The 13,743-nt window shown below is 38.9% G+C and overlaps 1 protein-coding gene across 2 annotated transcripts in view; it reads right to left on the reverse strand.

Annotated features, from left to right (window-relative positions):
* Positions 1 to 929: 929 nt before the first annotated feature.
* poc1b (POC1 centriolar protein B) overlaps positions 930 to 13,743 on the reverse strand; it is a 37,938-nt gene continuing 25,124 nt past the window's right edge. Inside the window, exons 11-12 of one of the 2 annotated variants that reach the window (XM_077210710.1) lie at positions 5,446 to 5,667; positions 930 to 4,821 (exon numbers count right to left, since the gene is read on the reverse strand). In XM_077210710.1, coding sequence (XP_077066825.1) covers positions 4,684 to 4,821; positions 5,446 to 5,667 — 360 coding nt within the window. In that variant the 3' untranslated portion in view covers positions 930 to 4,683. Of the gene's footprint in view, positions 4,822 to 5,445; positions 5,668 to 8,940; positions 9,870 to 13,743 lie in introns of those variants that run through there. The other variant, XM_077210711.1, reaches the window with a different exon arrangement.

Genomic DNA, 13,743 nt, shown 5'->3' on the forward strand with positions numbered 1-13,743 from the left:
CCTTTAACTTAAATAAAAGTAATAAAAGAAATAAATGTTTGTCTGCTAATTAAATACAGCAGCAGAATTCACACAATAAATACAATTAAATCAGCCTATTAATTCCATAAATTCAATATTTTATGAACCTAAAAGAAGTAAAATGCTTCCAATATTCCAATAATGTATTCAAGAAAGAATAAATAAAATAAAGAATAAAATAAATAAATGTCTATGCAAAAGTATGCATGCTGTAACCATACTTTATGTACAAATACCTATGATTACTATAATGAGAGGTATACAAATAAAAAATTAGGTTTCTACAGGAAGTTCTGTTCCTCTTTTCATTTCTACTGTACAAAGTATGTTTTGACAAGGTCCGATTTCTCAAACCGGTTGTGGGGAGACAGGACGGATGTTCGAGCTTTTGCAATGACCCCTGGTAGCACCTCTTTCCAGTTAAAGGACTGGTCCCATATGTGGAAGGTGGGAAGTTCCGTACGTCCTTATCAGCAGCAGAGACAGCCTGTTCCCTCATTTCCTCCTCCAGCTCAATGGACACAAGAAAGTAAAAAACTGATATCTATGAAAACCGGAAGCGCATGAGACTTTACAGGAAAATGGCCCTTTTCTAGACTTTGTGAAATGTAAGCAAAACAGAGAATATAGGGTAGTTTCAGAAGTGAGAGGAAATTGTAGAGACAGAATCAGTGTTTGGAAAATCATGACAAATGGTGTAAAAGCTCACCAACATTGGTGTTTTCCCACACAAATGGCATTCCCGGGAGAATAAAAAAACCTATCATTGTAAAAACAAGTTTTAAAAAAGCAAACCGACAGACATAACACTATGTAAAACACCACAATAATCAATTTAATGTAAAAACCAAGTCCACAACAACAACAAAAAATTCATTTTGGTGTGAAATAAAAACACACTCTTTCTCTTTTCATTATTCCAATATTTTATTAAGTGCAGCTGTTGTAATCAACACTCCGTGTCCTTTGAACTTGACATCTCTCTTCTGAAAACACATCAGGTTCCTTGTGTTGTTCAATCAAAGAAAACTAAAACACACGTGGGGTCAAAGGATTTGCTACAGGCAAGTGCAAATGTGTGACTTCAAAGGACATATGGTTTTTAGAAAAACAGTTTAAGATAAGAGCACAGGGGGTTTTCGGTTAGCAGGAAAGGTTTTAAGGAAAAGCCACGGAGAAAGTATCTGGGTAGGGGGTTATTAACCCTTCACACCTTTTAAAATACCTCTCTTAAAAAGATTTTAACACTTTGAGAGTCTGTGTTAACCCAAGCGATTGTTTGTCATTCATCATTTTTCTGTCATTCGGAATCACAGATTCTACTTTTTGGAAGCATGACCAACATAAGAATTTTCCAAGTAAGTAACATCCACTTTTGTTCTGACCAACTAAGGAGAAAAAAAGCATCGCAGTAAATTGCGCTGATTAAATCTAACGATTGCTTTATCATATCACGTCAAACCGTGCAAATTATACTTTGTTCTCAAATTGTTAATGTTCACAACATCAGCATAGCGTGACTACATTTAATTTGTATTAGGGCTACCTGTAGTTCAGGTTCCATTTCTGTGCAGTCTAATTGTCATATGTTCCTTAGAACTGGTTGTCTTTGAAATACAAACACACGTATCTGTAATCAGATGGATATTTAAAACTGGAATATAATCTAATTTCAGTCATTACCATGGGCACGGTTGCAGTCCTCTTTTTTTCTGTAGCTACGCAAATAATGCTACGCAAAATAGCCTACTAGCCGGGACACCTTCTTTATGTGACGTAAGGACGCAAAGACATGCTCAAATTTCCCGCAGAAATCCACCAGTACCACTGGAATTAAAAACATTAATACAAGCTTACCGTTTTGAATCGAGCTAAGGCAAGCAGATAGTTTAGTACATTGGCTAGTTATGTACCTGCTAAAAAAAATATTTTGGATAATTTTTAACCCAAAAAAGTTAAGGACTGCTGCTTTAAATATTCAAAGATAATTATTCTTATTATTAGAAACATTACAAATTATTCCCGAAATTTAGAAAAGTATTAAAAATATGCAAGTAATATTGAAAATATGTAATAATAAACATGACATCAAGTAGTGTGACATGCTATACGTATACATCAACTATTGTAAATAAAAGTTGATTAAAATGGAGACCTAAAATATTAAATGTAGGCATATACTTTCCCTTTTTAATAAAAAATAAAGTCATTAAAGTGCAACCTCGTTTTACTTATTTGTCTTTTGTTTGGATGTCTGTAGTCATTTTAGAGAACAATAAGCATTTCAAAACTGTGAGGTTGGAACAAGTTTATGTACTAGCCAAAAATAATCAAATCTGGGGTGAAGCCATCTGGATTTGGAAAACACCCCGCTCAATAAACCAGGTGTGAGGACGCTTTAAAAAACAGATGTGAATAGGAACATGTGATTTAAAGGTCATAGTGTGTGCCACAGATCTCAAGATACGTGCATGATGGATTTATGACAAGACGAGACTAAAACAAGTGAGTCCAATTCAGCCCTATAGATCAAAATGCTTGGAAGCAGCAATTAGTTCTGCTTCTCAAATTTCAAGTGGTTTTAATACACTGTCTGTCCAACAGCAATGTGTTTTCTCATCCTGTATTGCTCAAACCAGGGTTTCTCTCCCCAGTTCGGAAACTTCGAGAAAGATCTCCGAACCGCAACAGGTGTATACCTATCTTTAAACTTTCCGCTCCATCTATATTTGTTGGAAAACCTCTCAACAGACGTTCCCCTAATCTAAAAACAAAAATGGAGCAGGTCTATTCTGTGCAGGTGGCACTGTAGAAACAATACTGTACGAGCGACCTCTTTTCCATTCCTCTATCTTTATCTGTTCTTCCCTAGAGCAGAAGGTCAGCGGGAATTTCCTCAAAGTGCTCTGATTCAACGCCAGCCAGACCTGGCTGACAGAAGGAAACACTATCATTTTTACCTTCCCTTGCCTCATAAGCAGGCAACCACTTTATCACACGTGGTGTTGCAAGAACATGCATGCCCACAAATCCAGAAGCACAAAGACACATGCTTGAGTAGACAGCCACACAAAACCACTTTTACACAGGCACACATGCTTACATTTCCATTGTCTTCTCTTTGTTCTTCATTCGCAAGTCGGTTGCTCTAGCCCTTTTTCAGGGCCCCATCGGAGACAAGGGACTTGTGTTGTGCACAGAGAGGTCACAAGCACACCTGCTGTCTGTGCGAGACTGTGTGCTGCACAGGAAGTAGTTGGAGAGATGTTTGGTTGGTATTTGCAGCAGCAACAAAAAGAGTCACATGCTGGATTTTCTTGTTGTGTATATGACAAATTCTTAAGAGAATATAAACTAATGCTGTCAATCGATTACAAAATAAACAAATTAATCACACATTTTTCTGCACCTAACATTATAGTTTTTAATATATTTTTATATTGTAATAATTTCAGTTCATCTCCAAATGAATGTAGAATAATAAGTTATCAAGCACTTCACAATTTAAAAAGAGATTAATCCTTATTAAAGCTACAAATGTTATGCAGTCGTGAGCAGTGAGTGATTTTCTCTGTCTTTTGTTCTTTGATTTACATAAATGAAAGACATCACAAACACAGGTTTATTAGGCTGCCGTCACTTTAAGAACTGAAGCAAATGATGTGAATCTGACATATCCCATGGCCTCATAAGATTTTATTTAACTCATTTAAGACTGCTTTTTTATGTCTTATCGGGCTTGAATGGTTTAATAGCAGTTGAATGAATGATAGAGTGATCATATAGTGCACCGCAGCCAAAGCATGACGGGAAAAAAACAGATGCTGCGTTAAACGGAAATAAATAATTGCATGCGTTAACGCATTAATTTTGACAGCCCTAATATAAACACACACACACATGCATATCTATACAGTTTAATATACCATTATGTTGAAGTTATCAGGTACTTTATTTAATAATAAAACATTCATGATTTCTTTCACTGCTGTTGGATGCATTGTTTTTATGTAAGACTGTTGTGAAGACTTAAGCAGAGCTGCTGCACACAGACGGATGCGGTACACAAAGCAAACAAGCACCGCTGGGCCTTCTGTCGATTGGCTCCCTGCTTCCGTCTGACCTCCAGCCAGAGGAATGCCACAAGGCTGCGACTGATTGAGAAAGAGTAAACAAGACTGCGAGTGTCTCTGAGGACACTTACTCAGTCTCTCTCTCTCTCTTACTTACACGTGCACAAGCCATTCATGCTGCCTGGGACACAATCGCATCAAAGACTCGAGCTGTAATTCATTCATAATGGTCTATATTTACATAATACATGCAGCAGACACAAACCGCAGTAAAAATCAGTGCATGTATGGCTATTCTTTCAGTCTCTTCCCTCGCTGCGGTCAAACATGACTGGGATGTTGTCTTAGCTGCAGCTGTTCTCTTAACATGACATTTTTTTGGGTGAGACTGCTGTACGATCCCTCATCCAGCTTTCAGTCTTTTCATCTGGTGTCCTTATTTTTACATTGTTAAGTCCAATGTCCTCATTTGGAATGACACAGCTGGATGTCTTTAAGCTAAAATGAAAAAAGAACAAGGGATTTGGTCCCCCTCTGCAGGCCAGAGGAAGTTACCATTGAAGTGAGGACCACTGGGGTTGGGAATCCCTCACACAGATGATCCCTCGGTTTCCTCGTCAGATCGGTCCACTTGTTGTGTCTGTTGCAAAAGCAGGACCTGGTTGTCCAGGCATGTCCTCAGTTTGTCTTCGGTCAGCGTAAGACGCTCCTCGAGGACAGCAACGGTCTGAGATATGAAAACCAACAGTTTAAGGCATGATCACATTAGCGGCATTTCATAGACAAAAAGTGTCTATTGCCATTAGTGTAGCTATTTATGTCTCACAGCTCATACAGAAGCCACTTTCTGTTGGGCAACACAGCAAATTTGCATGACCAACTAAAATTTGTTGCGAAATCTGCATGAGGAAATCTTTCACCCTCACACGAAATTCCCCATTGCATGGATTCCTAATAAAATGACTTGATTTTACCCGCAAAAAATGGTAAAACGACAGTAAATATCACCTTATCTTTAAACAAAGTTCAGATTTGACTAGGAAAAACAAGCTGAATTGTTGGGTAGATCTAGACAAAATTAGCCTGGGAAAACACAGACGAACTGGCAACCAATCACAAACGTTGAGGCGGGCTTTACAAGATGACGATCGATCTGATTGGTTTTAAGGTCTATGCAATTGCTTACAGAGGCATTTGAGCGACGTCCGTTGGTGACGCCCCTTTGGAAATGAGCTGTGAATGAACCTTCCCCAGACCCTAACTCAGTTACGACTGAGAAGGGTCTGGTTTTTACCAGGCTAAGACAAAATAGCACTATTCAACAGACTTAGATGACCTAAAAGCAGTTCACCTGGGTCAGGATATCCAACTGCTGTACAATGTTCTCCAGAGTGCTAGTAAGGTTTGATGGGATACCAGAGTGCTCCGCTGCAGATGCTGTCATGCCACCAGGAAACCTTTCTTTTTCATTCTCGCCTTCTTTGGGTCGATTGTGAGTCCGAGCTGGACCTGGGTCACTACCTGAGATGTGCTGATCTCTGCTGCTTGTGCCAATATCATGGCTCCTTACATCCTGAGGAAATAGGAAACCAAAATTAAAAGTTCTGTTATCATTCACCCTCATATCATTCCAAACCTGTTTGACTTACTTTCTTATGCAGAACATAAAGGGGATGTTTAGCAGAATGTACCAGTAGCTTATTTCCAATGAAACAATCAACAAACAACATAAAAGTAGATAACATTTTGGTCTGTTTCTCACTCAGAGCTATTTTATGGCTTCATAAGACTTCACAATGACTACTTTATGGTCCTTTTTTGTCATTTTTGGAGCTTGAAAGAAACTATCCCTATTCACTTTCATAAGGGGATTTGGCACCGGAGAAACTTTTTCAGAGTTCCTTCCTATAAATAATGGTGAAAGTACCCGCTTTTTAGTGTGTTTGCACCACAGGAACTGGGAATGATTTTAGATATAGGAACTCCTTTTTGGGGTACTAAATTACTCCTACTTCAGAGTAGGGTCCCAGCACAATATGAACTACCAGTGATGTAAGTGTACGCTGATTGACCAAATGCCTGCAAAACACTGTCACCCGCCATTTTTAAAAAGACATGTAAACACACAGCCTTATTTACTCCATGAACATGGAAAACAGCAAGGGCTGACGATCGCTGAGGAAATCCAACACGACTTTGAAGGAACCAAGCGAAACAAATGCTTTTCTGCTCAGCTAGCAACAATGTCCACACAGCAAATCCTATAATATTTTTTCGCTAATTAAACATCATTATTGGACATTGACTTTGGACCTAAACAATTTTTTCCTCCAAAACAGTGCATCACTAACAATGTTTTAATTTCTTCTTTTGTATTACAGATTTTTTTTAAAAATCATACAGGTTTGGAATGACATGAGGTTGAGTAAATTATTTAAATTTTCAGGTTCATTGTGGTAGACATTAGTTGAACGTGAAAAAAGTGCATCACCATCACAGTCATCTTTTTGCTAACAATACATGATAGAAACACAGAATCAGTACATGGGCCTCTGACCCTATCATGCATACAACCGAAATCTTGAACAGTTCCAGAACAGAGAGACAAAGCGAGGAGGAGGAGGGGAGGGTCATACATTCCTGCCCTAATGCAGGAAGAAAATCGATTGCAGACCCTTACTTCCTGTGCAGCGTCCTGACTTCAAAGCTCAGGCCTGAGAGACAGCATCATGGCCTAGGAAGGGAGGGAGGAGGTGAACAAAGCTGTCAGTGTGTTGAAGGGTTGGTTCTGGGGTCCTCCGGCACACCAGTCACATCTGGAAAACATCTGCTAGCCTCATTTACACGCTTCACGCTCAGACCTCGATCATGCTACGCTCCAAACCTAGTATCTTCTTCCGTGTGCGTTTAGTTTCTCTATCCTAGTGGAAAACAGCCCTTGGAAAGTGCCGTCTGTGCTAGTAGCAGTGTCTCATTTGTGAGGTAAGTTTAGGGTCTCCGTGTATACATGACATAACGGTTCAAACCAGGAAAAAAGCTCCAGCTCAGATTCCTCTAAATTGGGGCTTTCGCACCGGTTAGTTATAGGAACTAAGTTATAGTAACTAGCCACCAGAGCAGTCCCCCAGAACTAAATGTTCCCCTAGGAGCATTTTCCTGACTGCATTCAGACCGCCAGTTGGAACTTTCAAGTCATAAGCCATCACTTATGTCCTGCCTCTTCGGTTGTGTTGTGCGGATCTTTTATTTTGATGGCGCTGAGAAGTATTGAGAAGTGCATGGACTTTGGCGTCGGTCCATCTATCGCCATTTTCATGTTCGTGGAGTAAATATATAGGCTGTAAACTGTGTGTTTGCACAGCTTTTTAAAAATGGCGGGTGCCAGTGTTACGCATGCATTTGTCCAACCAGTAGCTACGTTTACATGGACACCTTTTGGTTCAATCGGAATTATATCAATCCGATTGATGAATCCGAACACGGTGTTTACATGAACAACAAATAAAGTAATCGGGTTGATGTGCGCGTTTATATGTCACAAGCTTCAAATCGTTATTTTTTTTTTTTACATGCGCACACTGCACGAATATACTGCTGCTGTTCGCGCAGAACTATTCTCCTCTATTGGTTCTTTATTTGTTTTAAACAGCAGACTTAATATTTATCCGTCTCTGGTCATGATTTGGAGACAAAAAGCATATGAACCGTTTTGCCGTGCTGCTTATATTTATCACACAGTAAAACCCCACGCCAAAAACCAGTCGTCTGTGGATGGGAGTCTGAAACAAGGACTGGTGGGACGTTGTCCTGCTCCACTTCATACACGCAGAGTGAAATGAGAATGTTAGAATAACGGGACACTCGTTTATATGACACTTTATTCAACAGGAAGAACAGCTTGTTCCGTGCGTCATACGTCATTATGCGATTTCAACGTCATTGCACATGCGCAGTCCTTTCAGTTTCGGTTTTCAATCCGATCAAGTGTTTACATGTCCTCTCGACCAGATTACAAAAGGAATAAACCACCCCTTTCAATCCGATCGAAATTCCAATCGGATCAAGGTCAATCAGATTGATTAAGGTGTTTACGTGAAGGTTTTTTTAGTCCGATTGAGCCGTCAATCCGATTATAAGGGTCCATGTAGACGCAGCTATTGTACACTTACATCACTGGTTGATCCTTTTGTGCTGGGTTAGACCCTACTCTGAAGTAGGAGCTAGTTTAGTTTCCCCAAAAGGCATTCCTAAAACTAAAATAGTACCCAGTTCCTGCGCTGCGAACACGACAAAAAGCGAGTGCTTCCGCCATTAGTTATAGGAACTATGAAAATGTTCATCTGGTGCGAAAACCCCTGATGATGCTGGTTCCTATATATTTTCATTAAAATTTATTTGATTTTGAAAGAATTGATGCAGATGAATGTGAGCTTCCTTGGGCGGGGTTTAAGCAGACTTAATGATTGGAGAACTCAGGCATATGTCACCAGAAAGATTTATGTTTTTTCACAGGAAAATGAGATCATAAGTAATGATATCACAAGTACTGATATTATGATTATAAATTATAATTAATATAAATAAATAATGTAAAAAAATAAATAATAATAATTAATAATTAAAAAATAAAACGTATGGATGAATGGTCCACAATAAGATCAATCATTTAGAAATAGATAGGTTATATAGATATAGATTAAAAAAAGTAAATTTTTTATTTTTATAAAAATATTTTTATTATTTATTTTTATTATAAAATACTACCGACAAAGCTAATAATGTGCATCTTTAACTACACGTTGTAAAATGAACAACCAGTGAGTCTTACAATAGTAAGCTGTATGAGGTCAATTCACTAAAAAAACAAACCACAATCATATCATTTATTGCATAAGACAATTAATTTATTTGACTTTTCTAAGTTTTTCTAGGGAAAATCAGAGGCAACCTTTTCAAAGCAGAAACATCTCTAACATTAGAGTTATCTTGTATTTCATACTGTCATATCTAATCGCACATAATGCTCCCTTACCAAAGCAGAAAGGTCAGATTTGGCCTAGTGTTTCTTACTCAATGAGCTCAGGTTAGGCAAGAGACTATCCTGTGTTGCAGGGTGAATGAGTGACTTCTTCCTGATTGCTTCACCAGTTGCTATGACAACAGGGGTACCTGGGGTTGCTCGTAAAGAGTTACACTCATTCTGTTCCCTTGGTGACAGTGTAAGCAATATGTGAACTGACTTTAATCTTTCCTGGACAGTTCTGAGAATGTGCACCATATTAACAACTGTTGTGTTCAGTCAAAAATGATGTTGTAGTCTGAAGTTTGAAGTGGGCACAGGTGGGTGATTACAGTTTGAACATATTCATTCAGCTCTGAGACCGAGGGTCTTTATGCCAGCGCAGATATAATTTATGCGAACAGGCTTGCTGGCCGCTAAGCAGGTACTTCACTGGGCCATTGGGAATATTTATGAGCTCCCTAAACAACACCGAAAACCCCCCAACAACCCTTTGAAATATCACTGCGTTCCTCATTGAACACCTGGGAAATGGAACATAATGACTGGCTACTTGACAAGATCAGAGCAGCCGTTAAAGTCGTGTCTGGTCGTCTACTCATTAAGAAATGGGAAGACACCTTCTCAACGGCCCCCTCACAACAATATCAGCTCCTCATTAGCGCTAATATTAGAACGATGTGTCAGTGCCAGTGCGAGAAATGTCAAATGTCCTTCATTTGCAGAAGCGCATCCTTTGTCCTCAAGGATAGGCACTGAAAGTCCCAAAACGGTTATTTTTTATTTTTTTTTAAAGATAACCACCCCTTCTCACTGCCACTAAACCACTCACTGATCTGGTCTTGTTGTGACAGAAGATATTTCCTTGTCACAAGATGCCATGTAACGACATTAAAATGAGCTCTCTTGTACAAGGAAATCCTTATTGAGATCAAGGAAGGAGGCATTAGCTCTTTGACCTGAAAGCCTCTTTTTACCCCAACATCTCCAAATATTTTTCTTTTAACAGTCTTTCTATGGATCAGAGGCTGGTTTCTGCTGTGTGAAGTGTCTTCTAAAGGCTGGCTATAATGGGGTTTAAGCTAGTATCTGGCTCCAGAACTCAATAAGACTCAATTTTGAGACTCAAATGAGACTCTGAAACAACTGACAGGGAAAATGGGAAAAAGAATAGAGCAATTTTAGATTCATAACCTTTTAAAGTAATGCTGAAAAATGATTAATTGATTTTAAGTGAATGGTCTTCCATATATATAAAGTCGCTGTTTGGATTTAAATGGGCAAATGCTTAAGATTCAATGATTGGATCATTATTGCATGTTATTTGTTTGGCATAAGTTCTATATCCCCAATCATGAATAATTAATTTTTTTGCACATGAATCCAGACCTTAAATTCATTGTAACGGCTCCTCAAGCACATCCCAAAGACTTTAAGAGTGCTTGACTCATGGATTGTCAATACATCATCTTGACCAAAGATTGATGCACCTCTTGATGGAAATAACAATGCAAGAGTCAAGCAACCAGTAAAGTCTACTCCAGAACATCGTCATGCCTCCTCCTAACCATTCTTTCACAATTTGAGCATGATGCATCTTGATATTGTCATCCTGGAATATGGTCATGATGGGTCTTCTTACGTGGTTGTTTAAGAAATGAAAAGCTACACACCATCAATTAGGGTTAGAAGAACTGTTGCAAAATGTATAATACATGCTAGAAACATAATAATCACTGCAATAATGATCCAATCATAGACTCTTAAGCATTTGCCTATTTAAATCCAATCAGATATACACACACAAAAATAGACTTGTGAATGATAAGCATTACTGTCTGGACAGTTCATTATAATTAAAAATCCCAGCACCGCTATGTCATGTTATCATATTTGCACATGTCCTACTTCACTGATTTCAATGACGGCTATTTTTGCAAGCCAAGCCTGACTTCTTTATTATATGGTGTATTTGACCCTCATGCTGGCTGGCCTAGTGGAAAAGTGAAACCAACACTTGTCACTCTGAATGTAGGCCATATCCTGTCAGGGGACCAAAACCGCAGCTGTCTGCAGAACCACGAGCTTCACATAGAAGGTCAGGTTATGGGTGAAGCCCAAAGAGGACCTGCTTTTGCTTTGGTGTGTATCGGTGCTCAGGAAATGGGCTTTGAAAAGGGTCTTTGTCCCGAAATGAGAAACACACACTTTCAATACGAACAAACACATGTATGTAAACGCAAAACCTGACCCTGGGCTTTAAAAGCAGAGCTGTTTGGTTAGTCTTCCAGATGAAAAGATGTACTGAAAAACTGGAATATCAGAGATGGCTCCAGCACGCTATGATAGGGGAAGCAGACGCTTCCTTTTTCCCTCTCCGTCTGTTCTCGTATCAAACCACCATTCGCTCGCCCACACGTTGGCTTCAGGGAAGATAAATATCCGTTTTCAGAGATACCACGAAACTGCAGCATTTTATAACCAGCTCTGTGACTAAGTGGTTATGTCACATTTCGATTGTGACTGAAGTGTACGCCCTCATCGGGAACAACACAACCAAACACAGCAATAAAACCTGCAGATCGCTGTCAGTACCATCTCATCTGCTCTTCATGAGCCGTGTTCACAATGAGTGCCGATACCGCTAGTGACCTGAACCCACTAAATGCCAAGTCCAAAGGATATGATCTAACTCGATTATGTAAACCAGGATGCACTGAATAAAATGTATCTGGAATAAAAAGAATGGATTTAAAAAAAAAATCAGACTGAATGATGTAATATCATTAGGGGATTCTTTGTAATTCATTCAATTAGAATCAAAAGCATAAATTCGACTGGTGGAACTCAAATCAGAAGCCCTCGTTTGAAGAAAATGGGGGATCCCTCCACGAAACAGGCAAAGAGGGATGATGAATGCGGTGTTCTGACCCAATTCCTATTGGAGGCACAGTTTCAGATCCCATAGACTGGATGAGTCATCAGGCGCATTCTTGCTCACACACATACACACCTAATGGTTCCAAACGCCCCAAAAATCACAAAACCGAAACGTATGGAAAATTAAAACAATGTGTCCCGTGTATGAAGGAGGGCAACGTGTCCTTGTGTTGAGTGGGCATTGAGAAGGTCGGGTGACGCTGACATGAGGGAAGACGCTCATTCCATCACATCTTGAACATTAAAAGCACATTAATAACCTATTAAACTCCTAATGAACAAATTTGTAAAATAATGATAATAATAATAAATTACTGTACATAAGATATATTATTAAATAAAAATATTATTAATTTATGTATTAGTATTAATTTATTAGTTTATTTATTAGTACTATTATTAGTAGTAGTAGTATCTTTTTAAGATAACTGGTAAATATTATAATTTTAAAATTAAATTTCCTGTGAATCAAAGCTTTATAGCAGCCATTATTTAAGTCTTCAGTGTCACATTATCCTTCAAAAATCAATCTAATATGCTGATTTAGAAAATAGGAATAGGAAAAAAAAAGATTACAACAATTTTGTAATCAATCAAGCTCTTGGAAACCATGTCCATCATTTCCCTATCAAGCACATTCTACAGCATTCAAACACCTCCATTCATTTTTCACTCAAGTGCCTGTGACTCCCGGTGCTCTGCAGTCGTGATGGAAAAATTCAGCATTAAATGACCTTGCGAGAGCGGCCGAAGTTCGCTGCCTGAAACGCTTGTTTTGTCTGGAACGCAGCTCCTTTTGTTATTTTTTGAGCCCTGTTGCCAGGAATGCAGGCAAGGTTAAACATACAGGCTGCATTGTAGGTGGTAGTGGTGTCAACTGAGGATGTGTAGGAGGAAATTTAGCCTCTCGGAGTAGGCAAAGATGAGTCACTGTGAGAAAACTGAAGGTTAAGTCTTGAAGGTACAGTTTATGCACTATTTTAATTCAATATAACAAAACAAACAGAAATCCGTTTACTATCCTCGGGTAAAATGCTACTTTAGGAGTGGATAAAAATATCGACCTTAAAAACAGGCTGAGCATGACACAAATACCCCTTTTCCACCAAAGCGTTTTGAGAGCCGGTTCGGAGCCGGTTCGGAGCCGGTGCCTGCGCGCGAACCAGTTCTTAGTGTTTCGACAGCCAAAGAACCGGTTCTCGGCCAGGAAAACTGGTTCCAAAGCGGCACCAACTCTTTGCTGGACTAGAACCAGAGAACCGTTCTTTTACCACGTCAGGCTTACGTCGGGGGCTGGAGGCGGGTTTAGATGTGTCCTAAACATCTTTTCTGACCGCAAAGCCAGGAGAAACATTTGCAGAAACACGATGTAGTCCGCCATTGTAATTGTTATGCTTGAAGTTGGCGCAAGCGTTTCTAGCTTTTTTTAAAAATGTTTTATTGAAAACATTATGTAAGCAAAGAAGAAAACAGTCACAAAATAGAACAAATAAACGGAGAGAAAAAAAAGACAAGACAGCTAGGTGTACATAACTAATCAGAAAAGATTACATATCAAAGGAAAAGATTAAAAGACTTACATATTTCAATTGTTTTTAAAGCCTTCTTGGTTCACGAGTTAGAGATAATCCCAAAGTAATGTTGTACTTGCAAGCGTTTCTAGCTGAGACGTAAAGCGACGTACACAGT

Source organism: Siphateles boraxobius, unplaced genomic scaffold (genome assembly GCF_051911475.1).
Source record: "Siphateles boraxobius isolate OS27281-9 unplaced genomic scaffold, OSU_SipBor_1 65, whole genome shotgun sequence".
In the NCBI taxonomy this organism is placed as follows: domain Eukaryota; kingdom Metazoa; phylum Chordata; class Actinopteri; order Cypriniformes; family Leuciscidae; genus Siphateles; species Siphateles boraxobius.